The sequence below is a fragment of the Lindgomyces ingoldianus genome, assembly GCF_010093535.1.
Source record: "Lindgomyces ingoldianus strain ATCC 200398 unplaced genomic scaffold BDR25scaffold_1, whole genome shotgun sequence".
Taxonomy (NCBI): domain Eukaryota; kingdom Fungi; phylum Ascomycota; class Dothideomycetes; order Pleosporales; family Lindgomycetaceae; genus Lindgomyces; species Lindgomyces ingoldianus.
Genome location: NW_022985162.1, coordinates 210658 through 234720, shown reverse-complemented (window position 1 = coordinate 234720; position 24063 = coordinate 210658). Strand labels below are relative to the sequence as shown.

Genomic DNA, 24063 nt, shown 5'->3' with positions numbered 1-24063 from the left:
TCGACTGGCAATGTGTAGAATTCACTAACAATGCAAGTGTTAGTGACCTGGCTGGAGTTCTTGTGGTTTCTGCACGAGCCTTGCCAAAATGTAGTAATGGAGCGTTTCAAAATAGGCTGCTGGCACTCGCTCTGGTTCTACAATAGTCCGGGTAGGCTCAGCCTGTCGGCTGTACGCTACTGTGGCAGTGTACCGCGGACAAGGTCAAGGTATCAGTTACAATGTTAGTGATGATGCAGTACAAAGGTAGTTTAAGTAACTTAGTGTTTTAAATCGCTCAGTCAGGCCTGCTCAACGACTAAATACTAAAACTCGCGCCACGAGCAACACAGGGCAATAATACTTTTCAGAGGAGTAGCCAATGATGCGCTAGCTCGAGGAATGTAATTTGTGTATTAATTGCAAGCAGAGGGAGCAGTAGACACATGATGCAAGTATCAAGCTTGCATTTCGCGTAGACGGAAATTCGATAGCAAAGTTGGTCCACGGTCGTAATTTTAACATCCTTCGCGGACACCGATTCTCGTATTGAGCTGTCTTTTGCCTGCTGGACTCTCCTTCTGGCAACTATGGAAGATGTTACACTAATAGGAAGTGGGTGCGTTCCGCACGCCGGTTCGTGTTGGATAGGAGTTGACATTAGAATATACCAACAGACTATTTCCTGTCCCTAATATTTCAAAACATTACTAAATAATTCTGTTCTGTTGTGCCCTCGAGAATGCGCTACCAATCGTGACTCCCCATCTTGGAACACAGCATGTTTCGGGGGTCCGCACCACCTCCGCAGACCCGACAAACGCGTCGACCGCATCTCATTCCGCAACGAGACCCCGCCCGAATGATGGGCGATCCGTAGTCGGCATGGACTTTGTATGATATCGCGCGCGCAAAAGGAAACATGTCAAGCTGACTTGGTGTATAGTGGACGAGATTGCTCGGCGGGTCCCAGAAGAAGCAGGCCGCCACCAACAACCCCCAACAGCGTCTGGTACGCTTCAAACAGAAATACAACCAGATATTGGTGCGAATGCCTTGCATAGAAGAGGAGATTTGTGCTAACTTCGGGCACAGCAAATATGGCACAAGACACACTCCCTCTCGAACGATGGGGAGGCCTGTGGAGACATCTCTCGCGGTTTCCAGTTCCTCACCACGACCTTGAACGATGAGTCGCGATCCCCGGCGCCTCACCTCTGCCTCAACTTCGCGGCCTCCCAGCAAATCTATACGGCAGTCTCTAAGATTGCAGCGACGTCGCACGATGAGCACGTGGTCAGGGACGGAGTCGGCTTCTACGCAGCGCTCATCGACAGCGAGGAGGAGGACTTTCTCGAAAATGATGTATTCGCCGCATCCCTCATGAACTTCATCGGTCGAACAATTGGCGCAGGGAGCATGGGTGTTGGCGAGGACATAGAAGCTGACATCGTGGAGCTGCTATTTGGCATCGCGGCAAAGATCAGGTTGCAGCCGGAGATACTGCCCGTCTGGTTCACGACCCATGCTGCGGATTCAAACGGTCGCCTCGTAAATCAAAAGGTAGACTTTGCGGGCATAACGCAGAAGGAGGACTTCCCACTGTGCTACCAGCTCATCGACCACGTACATCATGAAGGTCGCATTGGAGATTTTGCAAGGACCGGACTGCTCTACATATTCGATTCTTCATCGAAATCGCATGCCTTGGAGCAATGGATAGTGAACAGTGATCTTCCAACGCTCATGGCTACCGGCCTTGGAGCGCTATATAGTCAGCTCAGCAGGTCTGGCACTAAACCCCCGTTCTCAGCCCTTTCACTCACGATTCCTAGAAAGTTGTCTATCCTGCACCCGCGGAAAGACCTGCCCCTGATACTGAGCCTCTCGGACTATGTGGAGATGCAATCAAACCCACAAGCCGATAGTCTCTTCTCCCCTGACTTTCAGGTTCACCTAGAGACCTTCCTTTCCTACCTCACTTTCTGGCAAGATGTGCTTGAGCATTGCGGATCGACCGAAGTCCGACACACCTTGATAGACCACTTCCAAGTTCTATTTCTTCAACAATTACTGTTAGTTAAAATTCCTATCTTATCCGTGTACCGTTACTCAGTGCTGAGCTCATGACAGGTATCCCTCGCTATTGGAGTCTTCTGACGTCGACGGTGGCTCTGCTGTGGCGGTCCTTACATATCTACGGCGCATACTCGATGCGCTAGACCACCCCGAGCTTGTCCATATGATCCTTCACTATCTTCTTGCACTCCCAGATTACACACCTTCCTCTCCGCGTACTCCTCGATCCCCAGCAGCCATCAAACGGCGACAATCTCTAATGCTGCTCGGTGCGCCAGAAAAAGAAGATGACCGCATGAACCCCTCGCTATTCAACTTAGTCGACCTCGTTTTGAGTAGCACGGAATCGCGGAATCCCCAGACCGTGATCGCAGCGCTAAAACTCACCACCGTCATTCTCGGCAAGAATCACGGTTACGCGCTTGGATCCCTAATCAAAATCATCGACGCTCACCACAAAGAACCCAATCGAACCGTTGGTGCGTTAAATACCGAGCTGGCGACATATCTTAGCCTAGCTGTCGGTCTTGCAGGTGAAGCTGGCGTAGATGACGCATATAACAGTCATTTAAAAGATAAGATGAGCTTGCTCGAGAGTCATCCGTGTTCCCTCAAAGCTCTCGCCTTGCCAGTCTCGCCTTCTCACAGGCTAGAATTTTTTGAGTCAGAAATAAGTCCTCGAGATGTTGGACCGCACTACCTTATTCCTGAAGATCCGCTATTTAGGTCACTCCTTGATCTACTACTGCGGTTTTTGACGAATGACGTCGAAACCAACCTGGGACTCACAGAAACTATCATCACCCTTGGTGCTTGCTCCCAACTCAGACTGGAAGGCTGGATTTCGGTTGAGCCCTCCAATTACCACTTCCAGGCTGCCGAGCCAGTGCCCGAAGAATTCTCGACTGAGAATCTGCGAGATATGTGGAAAGCAAACCGACAGCCGAGATGGAATTCTTCTGCTACACCTCCCTTGCTCGCTTGCCTACAATCGCTCCAAGGCCAAGTCGAAGCCCTCCGCGCCGACATCCAAGATTTTGATGAACATGTCACGAACCGAAAGCAAGCATTCCACGTCCATGAAGAAATTTCCGAAGCTATCAAGTCAACTCCACAGATCAAATCAACTCGCCCCTCTACAGAGTTGCCTGCTGGATCGTGGACCCCACAGGTCCCGAAACATGTGCTTGAGAGCGCAGGCACCCCATCGCGGACCCAGTCCCCAAGAGGAAGGAAGGAAGGTCTTGATCTCAGACACACGCCTACTGCCTCTCCGGCGCCGTCGAAGTTCGGAGGGCAGACGTTAGTTGGATCGCCTTCACGTGGGATGTCGCCGTTACCTGCACCGCGAGCTGCCAACCGTCAGTCCACCCTCATGGCAGATGTCTTTAGCAATCTAGCTGAAGTCGCGAATTCGGATGTGCTCAAACGGCGCATACGCTTCCGTCAACCAGCAGATTCACAGACCGTAGAAGTCATGTTGTCAAAGTATCAGCCGCCACCTAAAGAGCCGGTTGAAGGCGGTGACATGGAGGCTGAGATGAAGGATGATATCAGGGAAGCGAGTCTAGGCCATATTATTACGAATGTGGTTATCTTGCAAGAATTTGTACTCGAGGTCGTGGCTTTGATGCAAGTCAGAGCGAGCTTGTTCTCCGAGGTGAGATTTGCATGACGTGTGCGCAGGATGCAGACATGGCACCAATAGTGTTTATAGCATAGTTGTTGGAGGGATATACCCGTTTCAATGAACCCGTCCATCACCTTTCTATCCTATGACGCTCGTGCTTGTTGTTCTATCTATCAGTGAAACTGAGGAGTAGAGGTGAATATATCTTCGTGAGAGCAACAATCTTTATGTGCACTCTTTACTTGCCCGTCTTACCTTGCCCTCACAATACAAGTCCGAATAGCTAGATAGTAGTATTGTGTTCCTCGCGTTAAGATAACATATTCGCACGTTCATTCAACCCTCTCTTGCTCACCAGACTCACAATAGCAATTTGAATAGCCAGACAACAGCAAAATAAGCCTGAGCCCACGGAGTATAGTATTTTCCTTTTCGCCCCTATTGTACCTCTCTTACAATAGATGCCCTTTCCACTCCCATCTTTAAAATCCCACCCTCACTTGTAATCATTTGCTCCTTAGACATCTCAACCCTTCCATCTCACAGCCTCGAGATGAATGATCATAATTTTTTCCATACAGCGTCAACCCGCTCTCCAATCACAATCTCATTACTGCGGGATAGCAATTCACTACCATGTCATCATCCTTCGCCAACACCACCAACCGCCATCGCGGCACGATCTCCCAGCCCGCCCTCGTCGAACTGGCCAATGACATAGATATCGGCAGCTACCCTCTCCGTGCTCGCTTCAAGCTCCTCGTTTCGGCTCTACTGGCTTGGAAGATCACGTGCAAACGACTTCGGAACCTGAACGGGCTTAAGGGGCGCCTAGGAGCAGATTGTGCGCTTAAACCCGGTTTTGAGGGTGTGAGGAAGAGGGAGGTGGCGTCCCCTCGTGATTCTGCGGGCGTTAGGAAGATAGGGAAGCAGGTGAAAGTTATAGGTGAGGGGGAGGGCGAGAAGAGGACAAGAGGGGTTTTTGGGGGAGAGAGAGAGAGGAAGTGGGTATTGTTGGGGAAAGGGGAGGGGAGTCGGTTGAGGGTTGCGGTCGACGGGGTTGGGGGAATAGGGGTGAGGGAGGAAGGGGTAGAGAGGATGAAGGGGGCATTGAGGAGAGAGACGGAGTTTTGGGGGAAGTATAAGGTGGTGAGAGGTGGGGTTGAGATTTTGAGGTGAGTTTAGGGGGTTAGCAGAGGATTAGGTAGCTTGAGAGAATGCATTTAATACTTGTTGCTGCCGGCTGATTCTTTGTAATGATTGGAAGTGTTTGCAACCCGGCGTTAAACGAGAAGTTGTGTTCTTTTCAAAGTGTGTTCAGAATTGACAGAATGGGTAAAGTGTTAGAATCAAGATGCGTGCGACGAGACAGAGAAATGGTGTGAGAGCACCCGCGGACAGCATGATAAGCTATCGCTAGGGAAGAAACAAGACCCGCCGCCTGTTAGAATCACCCTGGACTAGAAACATCCAATTAAGTGCTCTGGACTAGAAAGGGGTAGTTCTAGAATAGAGTTAGAGAATTGACGCTAGTAGAATGGCTTTGACCTTATAGTGTAAGAAAAGAAATAACATCTATCCCGGTGTGCCGAGCCACCCGGCGTGGCGAGCCACATAATATTTCAAAGTACTCCTAGTCTCTTATTCGCGGATGTATACAGTTTCTATTTCCCAAACCTTATTCTATAGCTGTTCTCTTATCTTAGACACTTAATAACATTAAGATCGACCGTATGTTGGCGTGCCTGCTGATCGATTCAATGGCGCCATTCTTTTTCATCCACGAAGTCTACCCCTGCTTTATTGCAGTCAAAGGCGTATTTTCGACTTATGAGGTACAAAAATTGAAGTTCTTATACTGATAAAGACGATGTCAAAGTCTGAAGACAGCATAAGAACTTCAATTTTTGTAGTTTCAAGGATATGAAGCTCAGAAGAGGGGAGAGATGAAACTTTCACGTGATATGGCTTGTGCGGAGCTGTTTACCTAAGCCGCTAAGCATCGGTCAAAGACTCTCTATTAGCATAATTACAAGCTTGGCCCTGAACATGAGGTGGCGCAGCTTGGAAACCTCTAGAACATTTATACGGGCCAAATCTGTGGTCGCTGTCGCCTGGCGCTTACCCTTGTTGCCGCTTTCGACACTTGTCCTCTGCCATCTAATTAGACACTAATGGATTTACCCCAAGTGAGATTTCAGGCATCAAACAGTACTCCAAAACAAAACCAGTAAAATCTTACTGCCTAGGGCACAACTCCGCGAACACGTCTGTGCTCTATGCAGAGTCCTCACTTATGCTGACCTCTTCGCTCTGCATTCCCCTACGACAACACTTAGCAATTTCTATCAACGTCGTTGTGCTTATTGCGTGGTACCTTGCTGTTGGACGGGTGCTAATGCGTTAAACAGCCACATTGCTGCTCTGGATGGTAACACCAATGACAACCCCAACCACGAACATGAGACCAATGCTTGACCCCTCCTCCGAGCGACAGTCGAGATCTGTCGCCTTCCAAAACAATTTTGGTCCTGCTTCGCAGACTTCGCTACGGACTCGATATCGTTTGTGGTCAACTCACTCGGGCATGGAATGAACCTTCTCCCTGAAAATACTCAAATCAAACAACTGCTCTGAGAACGCGGTCGAGAAGCACAGGGATATGGCAGCCCGCACAAAGTACCGTGAAACCGACTCCCAATGTGGGACTCCAATAATAAAATTCGCCGGCACCTTACCACTTCCACAAGAACAGATAACTGGTTGACCATTTTCTGTCGACAGAGGAATGCGCGACTGAGCGCGATACTCGCAGCGAGCTTGGTGCGGCCATGACCGACAGCGTTCCACCATCGCAGGTAGATTCTGCTTCCACAGTTGCAGTTCGTCAGCATCGACCTTGATGTGGCAAACCTTTTGTCCAGAAAATGCGCCAAGAAACGGGCCCAGTCGGGGCATGAGTCGATCAGTGAGAGACAGCACTGCGCAGTCAAGGACCACCGTACGATTGTTGAGATCGAGTTTCAGACTGCTGATGAGGATGATTGCGTGCACGCCGCCACCAGTAGGATTATGGAGGGTAGTCATATTTGATTTCCGTCCCTGAAGCCCTGTGAAAATCATGAACAGCGAGAACAGAGAGTCCCTGAATGCGAAGCGAACGTCATGCTCGGCATTTGTGGCTGTCGGCTGGGTCTTCAGCTGGCGTTCTCTTGTATTGAACATTCCGCTGGCGTGCGTGACGAGCCACTCGATCTCTGCAAGCTTCGAAGTGTCAATAGTTGGCAGGCGGTCTAAGTTCAGCCGCGAACAATTCCATGCAACCGGAGCGCTGGAAGCCAAGATGACCGGATAGAGATGTGCTGGGAAGGTTTTCCAGACAGTCGCTTCGGCCAACGGTGCTTCGACCTCGATGTACAAGGACTTTCGAGCGATCCTGGTCTTGCTATTCATTCTGACCACAGGCGAGGGAAATTGAAAGGCGACTGGGATAGACTTGGGACCAAAGATCTCAAGGAAGCCACACGGAGACGTCTGGGTTGTCTGGACCAAGCCGCCGCTTTGCAATGCTTTCTGGATATCCTCGGAGAGTATCTGAAGACGGCAAGCCAGAGACGTCATCTTCGTTGTAGTAGAGTCAATATTTGCGGTGATTTTGCTTTTGACAATAGCTTTTTCTATGGTTGAAACCTCATGTTCACGGCTTGGGAAAGGTAGCAAAGAAGAAGTGTCCTTCTGGTTTGGTGGAAATTGGGAGAAAAACAGGCTGCTTTCATTTTCCAACGTCGTCTCGAAGATGGTCATCTCTGGCCCAAGGGTGCGCAAAAAAGTTTGCGCAGCTGCTGGGGTGCTTTGAATTCCAAAGGATATTTTGGCAGCTTGGGGCTCCAGCAGCAATATCCAGGTCGGGACCAGAAACGACACAATGAGAGCGGAGCTACCGCGCCACCTGAGCTCGTCTTCTATGATGCTGACTTGGAATGAGTCGGTGTTTCGTATCCCAGTTGTGGAGAGGTTGCCAAAGGAGACCTGCACCACGGAGAAGATGTTCTGCCATCTCTGGGACTGGTAGCTTGGAGACGATTGTATTACGCAGTGCATGATGGGACTCCCGATCTCTGTAGCGTCGACGTTTGTGATTACTTTGATCTTCTCCCTCGGAACGATCAAGGTAGCACATAATATGGGAGGAATATTCTTCCAGTATCTCAGACTTCCTGAGGTAGCGCCAGGGGAGTTCGATTGCATCGGCGATGACGATAATGTAGGCACTGACAGCACACCATACAATTTCAGATATAGATATAGCTCTTGAATGTAGTTCAAGCCCATCAAGACTGTGGTTTCGGTCTCGATGAGGTCCAGAAGATGGCCCATCATCCCATCCCAGTCTGTCTCAACGCGACTGCGCACAAAGCGCAGAATGAGGGCGAAGCTGCCTCGATGGAAGCGCGGCATGAAGTAGTTTGACAGAGACCATGGACTGAGATTAGAGAGCAGAAATTGGACGTTCTCGTGCCGAAACATGTTGAGATACACTTTATGCAGTATCCGAGCCAGCCCGAGCTTATCCAGGTGCAGCCTGACCTGAGTGTCCAACGCCGGCGATGTTGGTCCCGCAGCTGTTCGCCTCCAGGTCAATTTGATGTGCATCGGTCTCAGTTGGGAGCTGTCATCAGCCGTTCCATAGTTTGATTCCAAGAGCAAGTCGTCAACGAAAGAATATGGCGATGAATTGGCCCAGTACTCGACAGGGAACAGACCCATCAGCGTTGAAATTGTCGGGAAATGCCCACACATTATGCTATTGATATATTCCTGCTGAGACCCTTCTCGCTGTACCATACTCTCAGTGTATAGACTGGAAGAGCTATTGTTGCTCAACAATGGCGCGACAGCAACAAGCAGGTTCAAGGAGCCGACATGGTCGATGAGATTAGAGGTATCAATTACGTTGAATTGTAGCGGCGCGGCGCCCGCTTCGGCGTAATCGGAGCCGTTCAGGACGATCGGATCCCAGTGATACGAATCACGATATATGTTTGCGGGTTTGATTCTCGTAGTGTTTGCATGCTGAAGCGCATATGAGAAGCTAATCACGTCACCTACGAAGAACCGGAGGGTCGTATCCTGTGCTGAACTCTGTCGAAATGCCTTCGCCCAGGCTGCGAATTGCACTCGTGCGGCCTCAACGACCTTGAATGGCAAATTCTTCTTACGCATTGACTCGGAGTGTAAGGGGGACTCCTTATGTAGTGGGGAGTAGGCAGTGGCCAGATGAAACCCAAGTAACGGGTCTGTGCCATAGTGGAGAGTGGACGAGTCGGTGACAAACATCGGGTTGATATGGTCTGCCTTTGATACACCTATAAGTCTCTCCTCCGTCGTACCGTGATCCCAAAAATGCTGCCCAAGCGTTGGGGCGTCTGTGATAGCTTTGATACCAGCAGGAGCTGCAGATCGGATTCCAGAAAGGGAAATAGTTGACTCTCCCATGCGCGCCTTTCGTGACTTCATGGCTCTTTGAATAGCCGAATCAGCATGCTGGATCCAACGTTTATACCTATTACTGTTGAATTCCGGGACACGGTAGGTATTCCACACCTCTCTTACTCTCTTCATCGTACTGCTGTCGCAAAATCTGAGTCGCCCGCCATATTTGCCATCATGCCAGCTCTTCAATGACGTAGCGAGGTAATAGAGTTTAGACGCTTGAGAACTAAGGAGCTCCAGCGATGCATCATCTAGGTAGAGATGATAATAGATGCTCCACAGCTGCGAATTGAGGGCGCCATATTCATCATCCAAGATGAGGCTGAGGAGTAGGATGTTACGCGCTAACGTACAAGTAATTAGTCCGTGTGAGTCTTCATAGATCCTGGGGATAATTAGATTCCATACCAATAGTTGCGGCTTCGATATCGCAGCAAGTCACATCGGTCCGTCGAACTCCACAACGTGTTAGTTAACGGGCCAAATGCAGATTGAGGACGCTCGCTGACTGAGATCTTGATCGTTGTAGAAGGTGAACAGAATACTGCGTATGTCGCCGCAGCCCAATAGCAGAATATCTGCAGGTTCTTCAATTGGGAGATTTCGGGTCAGATGAACCGCGGAGGTGTTCCCAACCGGGTAGAAGTAGGTTACAATCTCAACGACTACCGGAGCGTACATGATTATTTCGTCTCAGCATCTCAATGAGCGAACCCAAGAAGATACGTGAACATCGACTCTCATGCTCTTGTGTGCAGTTGCTTGCTAAGTCGCCGTAAGTTCTTAGGGAGGGTGTCACAAAAGTAAGATGTCTTCACGCAGCCAATTATAATCAGCCACATGGCATTTTCGGGCTCCTGCATGCATCATGGCGGTATTTGCGTGTGGAATGAGCAGATAAGTAGTGAAATCATGTTGAGATGTCATTGATACTACGAAGTCAATTGTGTTCTATTTTGTGTGATCCAATTTCGTCACGGAGCTGAAAACGAATCCGCCCACCAAAAGCCCGGCCTAGGGGGCGCTATCGTCTTCATCTCCCTGGGCATGCGAGAGGGTAGTGGAAATATCTGAATAAAGTGGCTTATTAGCATTTATAGTCTGATTACACGCATTACCGTGGTATTGAAACATACTTTGATGTTGCTCGGAACTTCGTGGCGGATACCCTCCGTCATGTCCAGGAACCCGTGATGCTCTGCATAGAGTATCGCAACTGTATATCCATGTTGTAAAAGTGCTTGGTCAAGCTCCTGGCCCCCTTCGTCTGTATGGAAAGCGATTGGGACTCGGTGGTTGGCCTTGTCTTTTACAATGAGCCGCAGACGGAAGATTGTCTCGACTTCAATAATCTCCCCTAAGAAGCACCAATGTTTGATAGGGGAGTAGTGAAAGCCATCTATGATCCCAAGATATTCCATATTGATGTCATTGTCCCCGGGGAGGTTCTTGAACGAAGGAAAGGGTACCTCACTTCGAAGGTTCGCATATTGACCATCGCTTACCTGCTCTTCCTTCCAAAGCCAGCCTTCATACGCATCTTTATCAAGTCCACTCGGAATATCGACCATTTCCGTCCTCCATTTTCCAGTATAACCGTAGGCCGAGTGTTCAGATGGGTCCTTGGCGTATCTTTCCATCTTCTGTACAGTTCAGCTATCCTTACCCTCCATTACTATACGATTAGACGCTGCTCTTTCCGCGAATATTGATGCTCTTGCCATGTCACCATGCGTGATGGCAATCTGAAAGGCATCGTAATATGCTCTTGGGACGCTCGCGTCGGCAAAGCCTTCGTTATCGAGGAGGGCTAGCAGCTTTCGTACATTATGCAATGCTTGCAAAGGCGCAGAAAATATCGTCATCCCATCGCCGATTAATTCATCTAGTCTCTTGATCTCGTCCAGATTCGTATCGCTCTTATGGCGTTCGTTGGTTGGCAAAGAGCATAGGCTGCACGAACAGGTGAAGCGAAATGATGACAACAAGGCTTCGGACCGTGCCTGGCGGTTCGGACGGTCTGTGAGGTAGAATATAGTGATCTCCTCTCCTTCTGAAATGTCGCGGAGGGCGTGGATCGTCAGCTTCTGGAGATCTTCATTCCATGTATTCTGGGCATTTTGAATACAGGAATGATTGATGCGCGACGAATCCAAAAATATGCCGCCTTCAATAGCATCGGATCCCAAAGGCAAGGCATTGGTGCGAACTCGTCCCAGTTCTGGGCCAGATTCATCATCGAATGCGTTATGCAAGGCAAGAAATTGCTGTCGTTGTTCTCCATTGAGGTCAGCTATTGTCTTCAAAATGGCCTCATGAAGCTGTTCTTTGGAACTACCGCCGCGGAATACTCTGAACAACGGAGGTTCGGAGATAATCCGCGTTCCCTTGGTAATAGAGGTTGCAGCAAGGACGCCTCGACCTTTGCCGGCGATCTCTTGTATGGTGTACAAACAAGCCATCGTGGTGCCAGCTAGTGTTGATGTTGTTTCTTGTAATCTTCACGAGGAACTGCTAGACTCTGAAAGTTTGGTTGAAATTTGTGGCATGCTGCGACTGGCTACGGCCGTTGTTACACAACAGGCTGGTGTCCTGACTGACTTATGCCTACAGCTATACAGCTTTTCAAAGGCATTCTGAACGTAGAATCACTTCATAGATTCACTCGAAAAAGACAGCAACAAAGCAAGAAACCGTTCTTCTGCCATCCTGAAAAGATGAATTTGGTGGCTTTGATAGATTGTTTAGGGGAGTTCACATGTCGATAATAGTGTTATCATTGGTTTAGATCATCCTTGGTGCCTGCACGCTGTGTGCTGAAAGGCAGCAAGGCAACAATAAGTTGAGAGAGATAGACTCTGGATTGATGTGATTACTGCGATTAAATCACGTAATGCACAGAATATTGAATTGCTGATATTCTAGATTGATCTGGCTAGATCTGTGTCTAGCGTCGTGTGCATGTAGCTGTTCTTGAGGTTGTTAGTTGGCTTAGTCATCTCACATCTGCAACAGTCGCTAAGTTAAACTGCATTTCCGGAGGCCGGAGGTTCCGGCTCCTTGCAGGGCAACGACCCCGCGTTCCTTGCAGCCCATCCCGATTGCAAATTCCTGCACAAACAATCTCAAGCTTTAACTTTGTCAAGTTTCTGCAATTCCTTAGGAGCTTGTCTTCGACTGCCATACAGCAATGCCAAACGAACTCAAGATTTGCGGACGGCTAAAAATAGACAGGCCCAAATATGGGCCCCCTCACAAGGTCAAGCGCAGTCCCACCTCAGTCCTTCGCGCTCGTCTCATGCCTCCTCGCCCGGTTCCTACTCACAACAACACCACCGCAGTAAGCTAAGATGGACAAAGCTGGTTAGGTACTGGCGCAAGGATCCTCTGATTTTTTGCGGAAACAAGCACTTGACAATGATGTCTGTCGGACTACCCTTCAACATCGTGCCCGCGGTCAACAATCCAAGAAAGACAAGGATGACGGCCAGCTTTATCTCTACCCGTAGGAAGAGAAAGCCCTTGCCATATTCCTGGCGCACCAAGATGCGCTGGGACGGTCTGTTCAAGTAGGGTACATACGTTCAATAGCCTTTAGCCTTGCTTGTTAGCGAGATCTAGAAGACAGGCCAAGTAAACCTCCTTACAAGAACTGGCCGCAGTTTTTTTATAAACGCCATCTAGAACTTACCGCAAGCAAACAGCAAGCGCTGGGCTGGAGGCAGTTCGACATATATGACAAAGTTGTACACTGGTTCGAGGTGATTAGGCCAGTGCTGTAGCGTTCGGACATACCTCCATGCAATGTGTGGAACTATGATGAGACCGGCACTCTCCTCTCGATGCTGAAGGCAGTCAAAGTCGTAGTCAGCAAGAATAACAAGCGAGGTCAAAGAGGTGCGCGTATCAAACGCACAAACATAACAGCCATAGAATGTGTGAGCGCTGATGGTAGGTATCTGAATCTAATGATAATCTGACCAGGGTCAACACATAGAGCAAATTAGACAACGTATAATACTCCTAGATAGTATTATACATTATCCAATAAAGGATATACCAACTCCTATATCAGTTTACAGTGACTCAAGCATATTTTCAATCCCAAAACAAAAGAACTTACTAACAGGAAACCACCCGTGCTAATCAAAGATGGCTTTAGGACGCATAAAACGCTCGAGATTCTCCAGTATTTTTTTGATAACAATATCATCCTCTGCCGAATTCTCCTATACGTCACACAAGCTTTAACTCTGCGATGTTTCAGTGTTCAGCTCTTTAAAGGCAGCCTACCGTGAACAAGTTGAGCAACTAGAGCAAAGTTGCGTAGGAACAATCAGCAAGGAGCACTTTACCTATCTATACAGCCCTACAAGAACCAAGGCGTTCACACCTCGCAACATACGAGCTAGGTGGTCCAAGGCCGGTTTGTATCCCTTCAACCCTGACAAGGTACTCAGTGACGTGCCAAAGCCTCTCCATGAACTAACAGCTCCAGAACTTAGCGTGAGGGAGTAGGCTCTTGTACGCAGGAGGTACCGCATACGCCTGTAACGCCATAACGCCAGTATCAGCAGAGGCTCTTATATCCCTGTAGAACTTGATTAGACAGGTCCCTAATGACGAAGCAAACAGACAGTATAAAGATAAACTGCAACAGAAACTCATCAACGCTGCCTAATTATGCTTTGCAGAACGTGCCACCCTACAGGGACAAAATGAATTTCTGGCTGAAATTAATAACAAGGGCAAAGTCCGCCGGTCCACTAAGTCTGATGTAGTAGGAATGGCAAAGGTGATAGTCTAGGAGGATATAGACAAGGCAAGAACAGAGCTTGCTGCTAAAAAGGAGGCAAAAGAGATTAAGAAGGCTAAGAGAGAGGCAAAGAAGGCTTAGAAAGAAGCTAAAAAGGCTGAGTAAGAAGCTAAAAAAGCTGAAGACAAGACTACGAAAGCTGTAGGCAAGAGTACAGGTGGACAAAAGCGCAAGGCATGTCCGGCAGCAGGAGATGTGCTCGAGCCAAGCGCGAAGTCGCCACGATTGAGTGAAGTGTTGGAGCCTGCAGGCTGGTTGAGCGCGGAGCAACGAATTGCACTAGTAGGCGCGGATGATCTAAGATTGCAGCAGGACAGGTTAGACTAGGGGTTTTGGTTCTATTATCTCAGCTTGGTTAGGCGTTGCAGGAGTCGTTATTGCAGATAGGAATGCACTAAACTAAACTATTTTGACCACGCTCTTTACTACTAGTTAATCTAATGATGCTTCCCATGAAATTGGTGGACACGTGAGTGCACATTTCTCAGAAGTGGTAGAATTTTGTAAGAATTAAGGATACAAGTAAAATCCATAAACGTGCTGGATGGCTCAGGAAGTTGTAGTGGTGGGCGACGCGCTTTGAAGAGGACGGAGGGCATTCCTCCCCGGTTCAAAATGAGCCAAACGCAGAACCAAGCCACAGCTTAAGAATAAGGGTTTTTTTATTAAAACACTATCTCTGTATTTTTCCAGACGTTTGATTGGGTCTGAGGAGCCGGGCTCGTTTCGGAGCCGACAGGCTTTGATTGGGAAGTACCGATCGGCGTGGCAACATTCCATGAATCGATTTTTGAACCTTCTCAGCCTGATAGCAAGGTTAAAAGATTGGTATATTATCCTTTATAATCATTGAAACCGATGAGAATACGCTAGTGAAGCTGTGACAGAGATATTTAAATATCTCGTCAGAACGATATTATGTATAGACTAGGCAAAGGAGCGACAATGCACAGTGTAATATTTGAGTCTGGAGGTGTCCAGATGGTCCAGGGTTGCCAAGCTATAGTTTACAGCAAGGAAAATTTGAGTATAAATAGGAATGCGTTCTTGCGACTGCTTTCAAGACAAGGTACCAGGGGATGTGGCTCGCCGCGCCGGGTGGCTCGCCGCACCGGGATAGATGTTAGAAGTGTATGTGGAGGAATATTAGCAGGCAAGTAGGCGAGGTATAAAAACAATAAATATATGTTTCGGTACTTGCTAGTATTGTGCCGAGGTTAATACCAATCAAATTTCCTACTCCATACTAAGAGGACATTGTTTTAGAACAGGCATAGAAAAGTGAATTTACAAAGACGGATTGGAAACAACAGTGTAGGCAGAGGAATACCAATATATAAGTGAGTGTATTAGCAGGCAATTAGGAGAGATGTATGAACAGCTAACTTGTTTGCTAGCATTTTGCAAGGGTCAATAGCGATAAATCTACTGCTCAAGATGAAAAAGGATGTGCGCTGGAAAGGGCGGAAAAGATGTGTATTGCTTAAGCAACGCTTGAGATTAGCAAGGACAAGAGGGCATTGGAATCAAGATTACGCAAGCCTGTGACGAGACAAGCGGGTAGGTGTGAAGAACAGAGAGGATACTTAATACTGCTTGCCAGGTTTACAGAAGCATCAAAGGCCTTCCACTGCCCACCATAATGTAGGAGATGCCGAAAGAATAATCATACAAAGAAAAGAAAATAGGAAATGGCAGTAAGACAGAAAGCAAGAGCAAGAGAGGGCTCAGGCAGACTGTGTGAACTATTGGAACAGCAGAAGTGCCATTCTCATTGCTGACTCTACACAGTGCTCCAATGAAGTTGCCTGCACGTCAAGCTATCAGCTGCAAGCCAACCGTTAGGAGTCGTTCACATCGTATTTTTTAGCGCGAGGTCCGTGCACGTACCCAAGAACGTCATTTCAATGTTTCACGGGCAATACGCTCACGCCAACACGGCACCTACCCAGAATAAATGTCTACTACTAGTGAATTCAATGCTCGCCACACTATTTTAATCATGGCCTCTTTATAGCTTCCGACCAGCCTCCCACATCATCGTCCCGATCAGCAATGGCGTCCAGCTCCATGGAGACCACGCCGCTAATCTCATCCATGTCCCATGCCTCCACCCCAAGCAAACCGATACCACCAAAAGCCCAGCGCACCGTAACGTTCAATCCTACCGTCACTTCGAGTAGTCCTAAGCAGCCTGCACCGCTCAGAGCCCACTCGCATTACGGCTCTACCTCCGCGATGCAGCAGGTTCCATCCAGCTATGGCGGCCAACCAATGCTATCAACTCTCAACAACAAGCTAAGGAGGAGGAACAGCTCAGGTGCACCGACTGCTCCACCAAGCATACCTGCGCCGAAAATCGGCCCTCAAAGAACTACAAGAACTGCGCAGAAGCTCAAGCTCTTGCCGGATCCCGAAGAAGGTGTAGAGGGACCGGACGAGGAGAGTGGCCGCGATGTCTACGTTCAGTACACTCGGATAAAGGATCCTACTGCGAGGCGGGATGCTGCACGACTGGGCAAAGCAGATCGGGAACGGCTACCTCGAGTTACGGCGTACTGCACAGCAGCATCGTACAAAATGGACGACCTCATGAGATTTCTGAAAGGCAAAATGCGACTAAGAGGCACCCTTGCCAAGCGCTTTGACGAATGCATATATTCTCCGTACAACTATGGGAAGCGAGGCCCGGAACAGGTGACAAGCACCAGCGTTCAGGACGGATACTCCGAAGACCGACCCCGGCGGTTCTCGGATAGTGCGATCGAAGTCGAAGCCCAAAGTGAAAGGCGGAGAGAGAACTTGATAGATCTGCATACGGACAGGCAAGACACATCTTTGGGGAATGGAGAGGGCTCTGTACGCCCTCGTCGACCCTCGCAGGTGCATGCGGATTCGGATCCATCTCTGGAGACGGCTGACTTCGACACTCAAGTCCACACCCCTGAAGTGTTTCTGTTCGAGTATGGCACGGTTGTCATCTGGGGAATGTCGCTGGCGGAGGAGCGCCGGTTTCTGAAAGAGATTGCGAAGTTCGAGGTGGACAAACTTGGCAAAGACGAGATTGAAACGGAAGAATTCAATTTCTACTATACTCGAGAATACCAGGCTCGGATATACAACGACTTCATCAGCTTAAGGGATAAGAAGAATTACATGACCAAGCTTGCGATTAGCCACGCCTTATCTCAGAGTGTCAAAACGTCACTTTTCGAAGACCTGGTAGACAACACCATCGATGAGACGAAGGATATTCCTGCTCAGATTGCTAGTTCGGGAAAGATCAACCTCAACAAGAAGCAAATCAACATGCAGATTGGCGAGCTGTTCATTCTCCGTATCAGCATACACCTCCAAGGATCAGTGCTCGATGCACCAGAGCTGATGTGGGCGGAACCGCAATTGGACCCCGTGTACCAGGCCGTGCGGAGTTACCTGGAGATGGACCAAAGAGTTGGACTTCTAACAGAGCGGCTGAACGTTATTGGGGATCTCCTCGCCGTGCTCAAAGATCAGCTGACAGTAACACATGTGAGTGTACGGACCACCCAACACTGCTGCAAGAAACTAATACTTTTCAGGGCGAATTGCTTGAATGGATCGTCATCATCCTCATCTTTGCGGAGGTCGTGGTAGCAGCCGTCAACATCTTTGTCGATCTAAATGCAGCAGGCGATTAATAACCAAATCATCGGTCCTCTCCTTTGTATATATGTATGTCTCATTCTCTCTTCTTGTATCATATCTATGGATTAGAAGGACATTGGATTAATGTGTCAACCCTATAAGTTAGGTAGGTAGGCGCACTGGTGTCGACAACAATTACATTGGTATGGTTTGGCATTGTTTTCTTCGCATGTTCGAACGCGAACAGCTAGGCGGTTGAGCTGTTTAAGGAGGTTGAGACAGCAACTGGGGTGCTCACGTAGACAGGCAGCAAGAAAGTGGAGAGGAAGTAGTCGTTGGAGGGAGAGCCAGGAGTCATGTAGAGTAATAATTTAGGAGTGTGTAATTCACAGCGCAAGCAAGAGTGGCTTGAATTGCAAGAGAGTTGAGGACAGCCATTGAACGTAGGCAAACGCTTCAGGGATAGCGCGGATGGGCTGCCAAGTGCCCGCTTCCACAACCCTGCAAGTGCCCCATTTCTACGTGCACCCTTTACATGTCGATTCGAACGAGCCATGAGACTGCCTCTCTCTTCCACCACGCCCCAATGATCCGTCCCAGATGAGTTGGAATCTGCTAGAGCGCTTCATAGAGTCGGATCACTTCAACCACGATCCTTCGCTCACTGTTGCGTACCTGTCGTATGTCTCCAAAACTTCCATCGCGGCCGGTCTACCGCCGCACCACACCGCCACAGCTTCCCAAGATGGATGACTGACGCTCTCCGTGCTCGCAGACGATATGCAGATCATGTCGGCATCCACTATGTGCTGTGCTCCAAGCTCCGCCACTTTGCCTACGACGAGATCGAGTTCTTCCTTCCCCAGTGCGCTTCCCCCAACCCTCCGCCTCCGCCATTCAAGCACCTGAGCTTATGCCCGCAGACTATGCCACCTCCTTATCAGCGTCGACAATGAGTCTATGGCCTTGGAGGAGTTCATAATAGACCTGTGCGAGGAGTCGGTCAATGGCGCTTTACTGGTGAGGTGGACACGTTGTTCTTGCCGCGAAGCCGCTGACAATTATATCGAGACCTTCTGGCTCTTCCAGACCTACCTGCATGACCTCTCCAGTGACCCGAGCTCCAACGCGTTCAAGACATGTCGGCGCATATACAACAAGGTCCAGCGTATCGTCTTCGGTTCTGCCGAGCCCCTGCGTAGGGAGAAGATTAAGGAGAACATCTTGCCTGTCACGGTCCTTTCCAGTTTGGTGATTGCAAGCGTTGCGGCCCCCTTTCTCCCCAGGCACGCTGGGCCTCTTGCAATTGCACAGGCGCGCAAACCCCGGCCCGTCGAGGACATCATATCGGATAATGTCCAGACGCAGAAGCTCGGCCGGAGCCATACAGTGGCCGGAGCTGCGTCTCCAAAGCCACGAAGGCCAAGGTCCGCCCAAGGCCATTCAGATCCAGAAGATCAGAGGTCATCGAAGGCCTCCAGTTCCCGTCCGAGAGAACTGCAGAACCCAAAAGACGCGAGGAGAAAAGCGGCCCGGCCCGGTAATACCACTAGAGCTACGTCTGGGCACTTGCGACCTTCTCTTCTTGCTGTGAGCACCGAGGCCCGCCTTAGTTCGTCCTCCCTGCCTGAATTTCGAAGCCCTGGCACTTCGCCTCTTCCCACTCCACCGGCTACGGCTGGGTTAACCCCGAAACCAGTGGATCTTCACGCTCACCGCAAGCACGCACAACCACCCAGGCCTCTGACACCGACGGCCTTGTCTCGAATGCAGAAAGTACGACTGTTGCGGTCGAACTATTTCCGGAATGAAACTCAGTTCCTGAGTGCGCTGGAGGACATCTCCAACCGGTTGGTTATTGTGCCGAAGCCGGCTCGTTTGAGCGCTTTAAGGGCCGAGCTTGCACTAATTGCGCAAGATCTTCCTGCCGAAGTCGACATACCCGTCATATCTCCCGCGACACTCAAAGATGGAGTCGCCTCTCATAGCCAACATCATCGCATAGTTCGAATAAATCCAGCAGAAGCAACTAGTCTGAACAGTGCAGAAAGAGTCCCATATTTGCTGATGGTTGAAGTTCTCAACGAGGACTTTGACTTTGACCCAGATACAGAGCAAAATCAGCAGCTGTTGGAGAAGCTGATGCTTGAGAAAGGCACTTCCAAACGTCGTCTATTCGACATCACGAATGCCGAACATTTGGCTAACGATCGGACGCCACCAAATGGAACTGACAGTGTGTTTGAGCCTGCGAACGGTGACCTTGGCAGCACCTCCCTTATCAAGAATCTCGATGAGGATGACCTTGCTTCCGGTCTTGAGAGGGTGACGCTTCCTAGCGCAGTCACCAATGGGAAGGTACCGGCACCTAGGTCTTCGAGCGGAGCGAATACCATGTCTTCAATGGCTACAAACTCCACTCCAAGGACATCAGATATGGAAATCAGCAGGACGAGCAGTCCCGCTCCCCGAAAAATGACAATGCCTCTTAGCCGGGGGACTCAAAGCGGCGATCAACCGGATTTCTCTGCCCTTGCAACGCATATGCGCACCGCTGCCCAAATGCTGGCACAACTTGAGGCCAGTGGCTCGAAGCGACCGAAGACCGAGGTTGCTGCCATCAAAGCTAAGATCATCGCGAGTATGCAAAATCTAGAAGAGCAGAACTTCTTGTCAGATGATGCAACACCTACGTTCGATACGATAATGGCAGATTCCGATCCTACGGCTGTTACTGCGGAGCCCGTTGATCTTGACGATAGTATGACAGTTGCAACCAATCCTGGGGCAGGTGCCGCGCGCATGGAAAATGACATGAAGACTGGAGGCATGCGAAGAAAAGGTGATCGGGACGATCCTAGTGCTGCAACGTTTGGCGAAGAATGGAGCGCCAAAAAGGAACGCATACGACGCTCATCGCCTTATGGGCACATGAAAAACTGGGATCTGTTCAGTGTTATCGTGAAAACAGGCGCTGATCTTCGCCAAGAGGCTTTTGCTTGCCAACTCATCCAGGTTTGCACTAAGATTTGGCAAGATGCGGAAGTGCCTGTTTGGACGAAGCGCATGCGGATTCTCGTTACCGGGGAATCTTCTGGGCTTATCGAGACCATCACTAACGGCGTGTCTCTGCATTCGTTGAAACGCAGTCTTACGCTGGCAACCATTGCCGCTGGAACGAATCCTCGAAAGCGGATTGCCACACTAAAGGACCATTTTGTGAAAACTTTCGGTGAGCCGGAGTCAGACAGCTACATCGCGGGTGTTGGTGCCTTTACACGCTCCTTGGCGGCGTATAGCATCATCTGCTATGTTTTACAGCTTAAGGATCGTCATAATGGAAACCTCCTCATCGATAACCAAGGCCATATCATCCATATCGATTTTGGCTTCATGTTGTCCAACTCCCCTGGATCAATGGGGTTTGAAGCAGCTCCTTTCAAGCTCACACAAGAGTATGTCGATGTTCTGGGTGGAATGAACTCTCCGGCCTTTGAAGAGTTCAAATCGCTATCCAAAAGGGCATTTCGGTCATTAAGGCGAGAAGCTGAGAGGCTGATTATGCTAGTTGACATGATGGGTAAACAGAGCAAGCTGCCGTGTTTTGCGGCTGGAGGCGCCGGTGTAACGAACGCGTTACGTGCCAGGATGATGCTTCATCTCAGCAAGGAAGAGGCAGACGTTTTTGTGGACGAGCTAATCGCCAAGAGCGTTGGGAGTTACTATACCCGACTGTAAGTTCCTTATATTGATTTCCTCGAGCTCCCCTGACAAGCCTGGCAGTTACGACACTTTCCAATATCGAACCCAAGGCATATACTGATTCCTGCCATATCTCGTTTCGCATCCCTCCATCTGCCTGCCACTCATATATACTGATACTCTAAAAAGTGGAGAATTTTCTTTCTAGTTTTTAATAGGGCATCACGTTGAGGATGTAGCTCCCTCAACTTATGACTTGCATGCATCTCCTGGAGCATTTTGGGATCTTCATCGGCACGGCATTGATTTGGATTGATGGTAGTGGTGGCCTGGCTGCTTTGGTGGGGGATATGAGAGTAGGATTTAGTACATACATCTAACAGGTATAATACCTACTCAGTACAGTGAATATCCTTTTATCTGTGAGATTAACGGAGAGTGCGAATCGTTGCAAGAAATCAGGAGGTTCGCAAGAAGGATCTCGATATTCAAAGTTACCTGTGTGAAACAGTAGAGGAGGAACATGTCCTGAAGTTAAATCAAGCCTCTCAGAACAAAGACTCCGTTTAAAATCGTCCAGTCTCACATCATCTGTGCGAAAGACCTCGTGTATCTTCAGGATCCAGATGAGCCAATGATGTCGAGAGAATTCTTAGATCTGCTTACAATTCTCGGAACGGATACCGGGTGTTCCTGCTTCCGACTTCCGAGCCCTTTTGTCATCCAAAATGTGAACTGATTACGAACCTCACAGAGATTTCTCTTGCGACAAATGCTGCAAGCAGTGCACGAAATGCAGTAGCAGACCAATGACGGCTCTAGAAATCAACAGGGTGCTGGTTCCGGTAAGTTTGCAGTCTGAGCCGTAAGAGGCATTTCGCAGCATGGTGAGGAAATTGCGAGCTCTGCTTTTGCGAGCTCTGCTTTTGCGAACACAATTTCGTCCGTACCATCCAAAGATAGGTTTTTGAGACAGGTACAGTGATAAGCTTCCTTTGTTAGGAGATAGGGGTTCAGTATATATGATTGTGAGCATGTCTTCACAATGAGATCTTTCCAATCCATCACTAGTTTCACATTTCTGCATTTCTTCAATCGATACCCACAGGTTTTTTAAAGCTATCTTCTAAATCCACTCACCTTCCTACGCACCGCGAATCTGTTTCAGCCCTCACCATGTCTGAACGACGCAATATCGTCATTCTTGGCGCCTCCTTTTCTGGTCTCCTCTCCGCTCACTATACTCTCAAGCACATCCTCCCTGCCCTAAAAGCCAAGAAAGATGCTAGGTATCACGTCTACGTCATCAGTCCATCATCCGACTTCTATTTCCGTATAGCGTCCCCACGAACTGGTGCTTCGACAGCGCTTTTACCTGCGGAGAAGATTTTCTTTGATATCCATAAGGCTTTCAAGCCGTACCCAGCAGAAGACCTCACCTTCATCCAAGCAGCTGCTACTGGTCTCAATATCACATCTCGTTCAGTGTCCTACAAGCGGAGCGATTATCTTGGAGATGAGACTCTCAATTACCATGCTCTCATTGTCGCAACAGGTACTAGGACCCACGACCCCGTCTACTCTCAGCACACCGACTCCGCAGCTACGATTAATGCGATTAAGAGCATGAATGCGAAAGTTTCATCAGCTAAGGATATAATCATCACTGGAGGTGGTCCTACAGGTGTCGAAAGTGCTGGCGAACTTGGCGAGCTCCTGAACGGCAAACCAGGCTGGTTTAGCACGCCTCCCCGCAAAGTCAACATCACTCTCATCACAGCCGCCAATCAACTCCTACCCACCCTCCGACCAGCCCTCGGCAAAAAAGCCGAGGATAAACTCAAGAAGCTCGGCGTCGATGTCCTCTACAACACTCGCGTAGCGGCCGTTAGCCCATCCTCTAATAACCGCACCGCTGTCACTCTCACTAAAGGTGATCGCCTCGAAGCCGATCTATATATCCCGGCGCACGGCGTCCTCCCCAACACTTCCTTCCTTCCATCCTCCCTCCTAACCACCTCGGGCTACCTCAAAACAAACGCCTCCACCCTCCGCGTCGACGACGCCGGCGCCCGCGTCTACGCCATTGGCGATGTATCCTCCTACTCCCGTAACAACATCCTCGACATCTACGACGCTCTCCCTATCCTGGGAATCAATCTGAAGCGTGATCTACTCGCCTACAACCCACAATACCCCAACGAGAAAGCGCCTGGAAAGGACAGGTTATATAAACCTAATACGAGTGAGATGATGATTGTACCGATTGGTAGTGCTGGTGGTGTTGGGGTGATTTTTGGCTGGAAGGTGCCGAATTGGTTTGTTTGGTTGCTGAAGAGTCGAGATTTTATGGTGGGGATGGGACCGCCGGGGGTCGTTGGTGGGGGAAAGGTGGCGAAGGAGTATGCTTGGACAAAAGAGGAGGCTGTTTAGTAGGAATGCCGGGTAGGCCGGGTAGGGGATCATTCGGAGGGAAGCATACTAGGGTGCTGGGGCGTTTTTGAACGAGTTTGGGGGGGGGGGGGGGGGGGTTACTTGGAGATCTTTTTCTTGCTGTTTAGCCATTTCTACTTAGTTGTTTGTTAGTTTACAGAATATGTACTCCTTGAATCAACCTAACCCTAGTTCCCATTCGTGAATTTACCATGGCGGCATGTGAAGGGGTGTTGGGCTGGTAGGCTTGAGCAGTCTGTCCTACGTCGACGTGCGATGTCGATATATGCCGATTTAGTGGAAT

The 24063-nt window shown here is 49.3% G+C and overlaps 7 protein-coding genes across 7 annotated transcripts; 5 read left to right on the top strand and 2 right to left on the bottom strand.

The window, feature by feature from the left end:
* The first annotated feature begins 794 nt into the window (after positions 1-794).
* On the top strand, positions 795-3804 carry BDR25DRAFT_330240 (uncharacterized protein). Its single transcript, XM_033692514.1, has 5 exons — positions 795-873; positions 926-1024; positions 1075-1766; positions 1815-2054; positions 2113-3804. The coding sequence occupies exons 1-5, from the start codon at positions 865-867 to the stop codon at positions 3731-3733; spliced, it is 2661 nt and encodes an 886-aa protein (XP_033554277.1). The 5' UTR covers positions 795-864; the 3' UTR covers positions 3734-3804.
* A 520-nt stretch (positions 3805-4324) lies between these two features.
* BDR25DRAFT_338299 (uncharacterized protein) lies at positions 4325-4867 on the top strand (the record flags this gene model as incomplete). Its single annotated transcript, XM_033693273.1, has 1 exon — positions 4325-4867. The coding sequence occupies one exon, from the start codon at positions 4325-4327 to the stop codon at positions 4865-4867; it is 543 nt and encodes a 180-aa protein (XP_033554276.1).
* Positions 4868-6074: 1207 nt separating this feature from the next.
* BDR25DRAFT_249394 (uncharacterized protein) lies at positions 6075-9862 on the bottom strand (the record flags this gene model as incomplete). The annotated part of the gene is made up of 4 exons (XM_033686015.1): positions 6075-9407; positions 9462-9525; positions 9590-9637; positions 9691-9862. 4 exons carry the CDS (start codon positions 9860-9862, stop codon positions 6266-6268), a joined length of 3426 nt encoding a protein of 1141 aa, XP_033554275.1. The 3' UTR covers positions 6075-6265.
* Positions 9863-10155: 293 nt separating this feature from the next.
* Positions 10156-11643, bottom strand: BDR25DRAFT_364226 (SET domain-containing protein; the record flags this gene model as incomplete). The annotated part of the gene is made up of 4 exons (XM_033696834.1): positions 10156-10251; positions 10318-10629; positions 10687-10821; positions 10858-11643. The coding sequence occupies 4 exons, from the start codon at positions 11641-11643 to the stop codon at positions 10156-10158; spliced, it is 1329 nt and encodes a 442-aa protein (XP_033554274.1).
* A 4292-nt stretch (positions 11644-15935) lies between these two features.
* BDR25DRAFT_249391 (sporulation protein-like protein RMD1) lies at positions 15936-18006 on the top strand. Its single transcript, XM_033686014.1, has 2 exons — positions 15936-17528; positions 17579-18006. Exons 1-2 carry the CDS (start codon positions 16053-16055, stop codon positions 17675-17677), a joined length of 1575 nt encoding a protein of 524 aa, XP_033554273.1. The 5' UTR covers positions 15936-16052; the 3' UTR covers positions 17678-18006.
* A 155-nt stretch (positions 18007-18161) lies between these two features.
* Positions 18162-21720, top strand: BDR25DRAFT_249390 (phosphatidylinositol 4-kinase-like protein PIK1). Its single transcript, XM_033686013.1, has 5 exons — positions 18162-18304; positions 18400-18489; positions 18548-18644; positions 18696-21358; positions 21408-21720. Exons 1-5 carry the CDS (start codon positions 18225-18227, stop codon positions 21445-21447), a joined length of 2970 nt encoding a protein of 989 aa, XP_033554272.1. The 5' UTR covers positions 18162-18224; the 3' UTR covers positions 21448-21720.
* Positions 21721-22355: 635 nt separating this feature from the next.
* On the top strand, positions 22356-23759 carry BDR25DRAFT_330236 (FAD/NAD(P)-binding domain-containing protein; the record flags this gene model as incomplete). The annotated part of the gene is made up of 1 exon (XM_033692513.1): positions 22356-23759. The coding sequence occupies exon 1, from the start codon at positions 22503-22505 to the stop codon at positions 23757-23759; it is 1257 nt and encodes a 418-aa protein (XP_033554271.1). The 5' UTR covers positions 22356-22502.
* Between the last annotated feature and the right edge of the window lie 304 nt (positions 23760-24063).

Excerpts from the sequence above, each read along its gene's own strand:
- BDR25DRAFT_330240 (XM_033692514.1), top strand. Across the intron at positions 1,025-1,074 it reads AGAAATACAACCAGATATTG|CAAATATGGCACAAGACACA; the intron begins GTGCGAATGCCT and ends CTTCGGGCACAG. Across the intron at positions 1,767-1,814 it reads CTATATAGTCAGCTCAGCAG|AAAGTTGTCTATCCTGCACC; the intron begins GTCTGGCACTAA and ends CACGATTCCTAG.
- BDR25DRAFT_249391 (XM_033686014.1), top strand. The coding sequence starts at position 16,053 with ATGGCGTCCAGCTCCATGGAGACCACGCCGCTAATCTCATCCATGTCC. Across the intron at positions 17,529-17,578 it reads ATCAGCTGACAGTAACACAT|GGCGAATTGCTTGAATGGAT; the intron begins GTGAGTGTACGG and ends AATACTTTTCAG.
- BDR25DRAFT_249390 (XM_033686013.1), top strand. The coding sequence starts at position 18,225 with ATGAGTTGGAATCTGCTAGAGCGCTTCATAGAGTCGGATCACTTCAAC. Across the intron at positions 18,490-18,547 it reads ATCGAGTTCTTCCTTCCCCA|ACTATGCCACCTCCTTATCA; the intron begins GTGCGCTTCCCC and ends TTATGCCCGCAG. Across the intron at positions 18,645-18,695 it reads CGGTCAATGGCGCTTTACTG|ACCTTCTGGCTCTTCCAGAC; the intron begins GTGAGGTGGACA and ends AATTATATCGAG.